The sequence below is a fragment of the Bombina bombina genome, chromosome 6 (assembly GCF_027579735.1).
Source record: "Bombina bombina isolate aBomBom1 chromosome 6, aBomBom1.pri, whole genome shotgun sequence".
NCBI classification, from domain to species: domain Eukaryota; kingdom Metazoa; phylum Chordata; class Amphibia; order Anura; family Bombinatoridae; genus Bombina; species Bombina bombina.
The window spans coordinates 670,705,257-670,711,945 of NC_069504.1; the positions used below are offsets into that span (position 1 = coordinate 670,705,257).

The 6,689-nt window shown below is 50.5% G+C and overlaps 1 protein-coding gene across 1 annotated transcript; it reads right to left on the minus strand.

The window, feature by feature from the left end:
• Positions 1–1,419: 1,419 nt before the first annotated feature.
• On the minus strand, positions 1,420–5,600 carry LOC128663434 (uncharacterized). Its single transcript, XM_053717753.1, has 2 exons — positions 5,313–5,600; positions 1,420–2,777 (listed from the first exon to the last, which is right to left on the minus strand). Exons 1-2 carry the CDS (start codon positions 5,485–5,487, stop codon positions 1,801–1,803), a joined length of 1,152 nt encoding a protein of 383 aa, XP_053573728.1. The 5' UTR covers positions 5,488–5,600; the 3' UTR covers positions 1,420–1,800.
• Between the last annotated feature and the right edge of the window lie 1,089 nt (positions 5,601–6,689).

Genomic DNA, 6,689 nt, shown 5'->3' on the forward strand with positions numbered 1-6,689 from the left:
ATGACTGAAGGGTTATGTATCTTTATATTACATTTGAAACGTTTCTTTCACCACTGTGTCTTTTAAGAGTTTGAAGCTTTGACCTTTTATGTCGCTAATTTACGGCTCCTAACACAAATATTACAATGACATACTCTTAAATAAAATTACCCATAAATAAGACCACAGACTTAGCATTGGTATAAATTGGCCGCAGCTCCTTTATTAATAAATAACCATATAAAACTTTAATAACTCAATAAATAACAGTGCAAATAAATTGTAAACACATTACACATAACAGCGGTGCTAGACCTAAATATATATTTATCTGGCCGTCACTCCATCCACTGGACCCAACCGTGCAACTTGATTGAGCCCGTTATCAATAATCAACATAAGTCTCTAAAGAACCCCTTGCCCTTAGAGACCCCATCTTGAATAACCCCCAAAGGGATGCAAATACCACATGAACAATTTGGCCATAAATTACTGTAAATGTAAGGGCTAGCACCCCCGCCTACCAACTGCGACAATCACACAAGAAAAAACAATCCCAGCAAACATAAAAAACAGGGACGGGCGGGAGGGAGATGCTTCACCAACTTTTACTAACAACAACTGCTGGCTTTCCCGCTCAACCGCAAGGCTTTATCACCTTGCAGCTCCTCCCCCACTTCCTCTCAACCTCAGCCTACATTGTGCTCCGCGGTCAAAGCTCCCTCCAGCTAAGCTTTGCACCGCTTACAGGAGCCACTTGACCTTTTATGTCGCTAATTTACGGCTCCTAACACAAATATTACAATGACATACTCTTAAATAAAATTACCCATAAATAAGACCACAGACTTAGCATTGGTATAAATTGGCCGCAGCTCCTTTATTAATAAATAACCATATAAAACTTTAATAACTCAATAAATAACAGTGCAAATAAATTGTAAACACATTACACATAACAGCGGTGCTAGACCTAAATATATATTTATCTGGCCGTCACTCCATCCACTGGACCCAACCGTGCAACTTGATTGAGCCCGTTATCAATAATCAACATAAGTCTCTAAAGAACCCCTTGCCCTTAGAGACCCCATCTTGAATAACCCCCAAAGGGATGCAAATACCACATGAACAATTTGGCCATAAATTACTGTAAATGTAAGGGCTAGCACCCCCGCCACCGACTGGCCTGACACCTTCAGTCCAGTCCCGCCAACCCCACCAAAGAACCAACCGCCTCTTTAAAATCGAGCAAGAACAACTGCAGCCCAAAATCATTAAGATGCACTCCATCAGGTAAATAAAATTCGCCCTGACCAACCTCAGCTAAGTCTGGATGATGAACCACCGAGCCCCCAAGTCTCCTGACAAATGACCCCATCAACTTATTAACTTTGCGCCTGCTTTTATCAAGGCGCACTGGGTCCCAAGCCGCCCTCCAAACCATCCTAGGTAAAATGTCCGACCATACAATTCTCATCTTAGGGAATAACTCCACAAGCCTTCCAATGTCCCTCTTCATGCTTCTCACCAATTCCCTCTGAGGCAGAAAACCAAGATCATTGCCCCCCGCGTGGATCAACAACACCGTTGGATGCTGGTAGCGTCTGCAATAATCCACCACTAGCGGCAACAACCTGTCCCAACGTAGCCCCCTGACACCAAACCATTTGACCTCACATCTCGACTTAGGGATACCCAACTGCAATCCATCCACTTTGGCTGCAGCCGCTCTTCGAGCCCAATAAATGAAAGAATGGCCAACAAGCCACAAACGATCGACACCTAAAACACAAAGAAGAGAATAACAACACCACCAGCCTAAACTCCTAAATCAGGGCGAACATACCGGCGATAGCGGGCGGAACACCACCGGCCAATGCCTTTAACCACTGAATCAGATAAACCCCTCACCGAAGCCTCAGTTGCCGCCCCTATGCGGAAGGAATGTGACCCAAAATCCCTGCTATTAAAACCCAACCTGCACAATGATTTGTTAAGAACCGCCCGAAATTGGAATTGCGACAACGGCCTACCATCAACATGAACCAACAACGAACCCCCCATAACCGGACGTACCTGAAAATACTCAAACAAACATCGCCAAGGACACACTTCCAGACCACTCGGAAAAAGGACCACCGTTCTGCCCTTACCCAGCTGGTCAGTCTTACTCCTCCTCAAAAATATCTCCACCTTGTAATCAAACAACGCCACATCCGAAAAAGCCAAACCCCCCATAGAAACCAAATTCTTACTAACCAACTCCGAAATACGAAAGGCTCCAAAGAAAGCCAGAACAAACGCCACCCTAAACAAACACACCTCAAAATCAGACAAACACACCAAAGGTAACACCATATACACCTGCTGCAACAGCGAAAAAGTAATAGGTCGCCTATGGTCAGGGAAGGGACCACCCAACCCTTTCTTCAAGCCCTTCAGCACCTGACGAACACAAAAACCTTTGGTAATATCTCCCAGACCCAAGAGTTTGAAGCGGAAAGCTAATGCCGCCAAACGCCTGTCCATAGCGGAATGTGACAACTGAGAAACACCCCATTCCCACATCCAGTCAAGCAACGCACCAGTACCATCAACCTCCCCTTCACGTAAACCCTGGGACAACAACCTAGTCTCCCACTCCAACCACACTCTTGAATAAGCTGCCCAAGTACCTGGTGCCAATGAGTTCTTCACCAGTCCAGCCAGTCCTCCACCCCAAGTCGCCACAAGAAACTCGGACACGGGCATCCCTCCTCGTCTGCATGTGGTACCAATTCCCGGAAACGCTGCCACTGAAACCGAGAGAGGGAGTCTGCTATTGAATTACAGACACCAGGAATATGTTTGGCCTTCAGGCAAACATTCATTCGCAAACATTTCAGGACAAGCAAACGCAACAATCTCAACACAGGCAGAGACGTAGCCGTCAGTGTATTCAATGCATACACAACTCCCATATTGTCTGAAGAAAAAACAACGGCCCGATTCCTCAACTCTCCCTCCCAGACAAACAGGGCAACCACAATAGGGAACAACTCCAGAAACACCAAATTCTTCACCAGACCCAAGGAAAACCATTCCTCGGGCCACCGAGCTGCACACCATCTGCCCAGGAAATAAGCACCGAAACCACAACCACCGGCCGAATCTGTCACCAAACCCAGCTCCTCATTAGAGACCCTCACTGCCTGAATTAACGCTGAGCCATTAAAACCTAACAGAAATTGTCTCCAAACCCTCAAATCATCCTTAAGCTCCCTGGAAAGCCGAACAAAATGATGCGGCTTATTCACACCAGCCGTAGCTAAAGATAATCTCCTACAGAAAACCCTCCCCATAGGAATAATTCGACACGCGAAATTCAGCTTTCCCACCAGGGATTGCACCTCTCGAAGCGTAACCTTCTTCAATAACAACGAACGGTCAATGACCTCCACCAAATCAGAAACCTTATCCCTAGGCAATCTACATTCCTTGGCCACAGAGTCAATGGTAATGCCCAAAAACTCAAGGGATGTCACCGGCCCCTCAGACTTTTCAAATGCAATGGGCACACCGAAATCGGCCGCAACCTGATAACAGACATCCCGTAAGAGTATACAATCCTCTGAACCCGCCGGACCCACAAACAAAAAATCGTCAAGATAATGCACCAATGACGAAAGGCCCGCCCGTTCAGAAACAACCCACTCCAGAAAAGTGCTAAACTGCTCAAACAGCGAGCAGGATATGGAACACCCCATGGGCAAACACAAATCCACATAGTAGGCACCATCCACGCAACAACCCAACAGATGCTGCGAAGTCGGGTGCACAGGTAGCAGTCTGAAAGCTGCCTCAATGTCTACTTTAGCCAGTAAAGCAGCGGCACCAGCTTCCCTGACTAGGTTAACCGCTTGATCAAACGACGCGTACTTAACAGACGACAACTCCTGAGGAATGCCATGATTAACAGATCCCCCTTTTGGAAATGATAAATGATGAATGAGCCTGAATTTACCAGGCTCCTTCTTAGGAACCACCCCAAGAGGTGATATCCGCAAATCAACCAAAGGAGGGCGATCAAACGGGCCCGCCATTCTACCTAACTCAACCTCCTTCATTAGTTTTTCAACGACTACCCCAGGCCACAAACGAGCCGACTTTAAGTTACCCCTAAAAACCCCACAACCCCCTTGTGATGGAATCACAAAGCCAAATTGAAAACCGTGAAAAAGCAACGCCGCCTTATCAAAACAACCCTTCCGCCTAGCGTACAGGGCGAGCCAAGGCTCCATCGCGGCGAGTCTCACCGGGGTCGCCCCCTTTGTCAGACGCGTCCCCAACCCCGCTTGGTTTACCCTTACGGAAACACTTCGCATAGGAATGTGCCCCCCCACACCCTGAACACTCGTGTTTAAACTTGCACGCAGCTCCCCACTTGCAAAACTTTTCATTATAGGCAAAGCAACAACCTTTTCTGACCGTGGCAGGGGATCCCCCGATGGAGGCGCCACCGGCTCCTGATCGAAAGGACTGGGAAGATCTTAGAGGCGTCATGATTTTTAGCCACAACCCCATGTCACGGTCGTCCCACCGCATTTCCGGCTTAACTGACAAGCGCTGCCTGAACTGCTCGTCGTATGACCACCAAGCCATACCCCCATACGTCCGCTGAGCAGAAGACACCTCATCAAGATAACAAAAAAGCGCTGCACCCTGGTCAGGAAATTTACTCGCAAACACATTAGCATATATCAAAAATGCCTGAGACCAGTTAGAAAATGTTTTCGGCAACTTCCGATATCTCTTTTTCCTCTCCTCCTCCTCTTTCTTGGCCACGTCTTTCTTAGAGTCCTCCGGGATCTCGAAAGACTGCTCAAGCGGGAGAAGAGAGAAAAATTCAATAAATTCCCTCTTATATATCTTTTCCTTCACCTCAGAGGTCAAGTGCATCCCCAACGGCCCGATTGAGCAGAGACACGACCGAGACATTGCTGTATCAGCCACCCTCAACTCAGCTCCCTCACCCTGCCTCGAGACCAGCCCGGAAGACCCCACTATAGGCCCGGAAGTCTGCGCCACCACCGCGCCACCACCCCCTGAGACACCAGGGACCGCCACACTGCAGTCCTCCACCCTCTCCACAACTGACACACCCGCCGACCTGTCAACAGGGACCCACGCCCTCTCTACTCCAACCCTTTGCGCAGGGCCAACTCCTTCCAATTTAGCTAACAACACTTTCAATCCCTCCACTACACTCCCTGTCACTGAGTCACAATCCACACTCCTAACACCACACAATGTAACATCACTCCCCCCCACATTCAACAACCCTTTCTCACCTGCTGAAGTGCTCTCCGTAGTCCTGATGCCTGAAGGACCGCTGAAAGTTGCCTGGAGCCCGCTGCTGCGTTGCCCCGTAATCTCTCGACCACCTCCAGTAGAAGTGACAGCTGGCCGTCCCTGTTGTGCCAACTGCCGTGGTTGATCCTGAAAAACAGTAGAACGTGAATACATATCCAGGGGAGGAAAAGGTCTGCTACCCCTTCCCCCTCTTTGCCGGCTGTTACTCCGAGCCGTACCAACTCCCCTACCCCTCTTGGGAGCTCCCCCACCCTCACTACCAGGCCAATCAACGTCCACCACAGGCCGTCTTCTTGACCCCTCCCTATGTACAACTCCCCGTCCTCCTGGCCTATGTGGCCGACCCCTGGCACCTATACCCCCTTGAGTGGCCGCCGTATACACCCGGGCCCCACTCTGTTCCCTTGCCAGCTCTGAAACCCCGCCCGAGACACCACACCTCACCTCCTTATGCCCAACAGGCCGCACATCCTGTTGTGGACCGTCATCAGGCTCCAAACGAATAGAATCCGTCCAGGAGCCGTGCAAGCCAGAGAAATCCTCCTCAAGGCCGTCGAAGACATCCTCCCTCAAAGATGGGCCAGGTTGAGGCCCTGGCCGTCGTTCAGATGGGCTATGCTCTGGAAGAGAAAAGCTAACATGTGAGCCACACACCCCAACCTCCTCCCTGAACCTGGCCGTACCCCCCTCCCCCCACAGCATGGTGAACAGACACAGGCCTAGGACCCACAGAAACCCTCTCAGCTGACCCCCCAAAACGGCTAACATTCCTACTGGAGGACCCAGGGGAGGGAGGAACACACTCCTCATCAGAGGAGTTTAAAAATAAGTCCATCTCCCCAGGGCCCAGCTCCAACTCCTCACATTCCTCCCCAGACCCATACTCCAGATCAACAAGCCCCCCCCCTTGTGGCCTCACTGCCCAACTCACATCACCCCCACTAAACTGGCTAGGACACCTAGGACTAAGCTGGAGAGAACCCAGGCCTAACTCACTCTGCCTGACCTTGGGACCACCAACCACCAATGCTGTCGTGGCCTGTCCCTCCTCTCCCTCACTACCACTGCTCACTGCTTCCCCACTACCAGGAACCAGGGAGCCACCCTGTCCGTCACGGCACCTCCCAGAAGGCCCCTCTCCCCCCAGATCAGGCCCTGCCAGGCCGTGAGCCACCTTACCCCTACCTCCAGATTTAGTGGCCAGGCCAGCAACGGACCTCCGCTCCGGATCACTGCCGCTCACACCGGGTGATGACGTCATCGGCACTGGACCCACACCCGCCGGACCCGCCAATACCGCTGCCTCCGCACTCCTCCTAACCGGAACCGGACCGGATCTCCTTGTCGACGACGCC

Coding starts and splice junctions, on each gene's coding strand:
- LOC128663434 (XM_053717753.1), bottom strand. CDS start 5,487: ATGTATTCACGTTCTACTGTTTTTCAGGATCAACCACGGCAGTTGGCA. Junction 2,778..5,312: donor TACGGAGAGCACTTCAGCAG/GTGAGAAAGGGT, acceptor TCTCGGTTTCAG/TGGCAGCGTTTCCGGGAATT.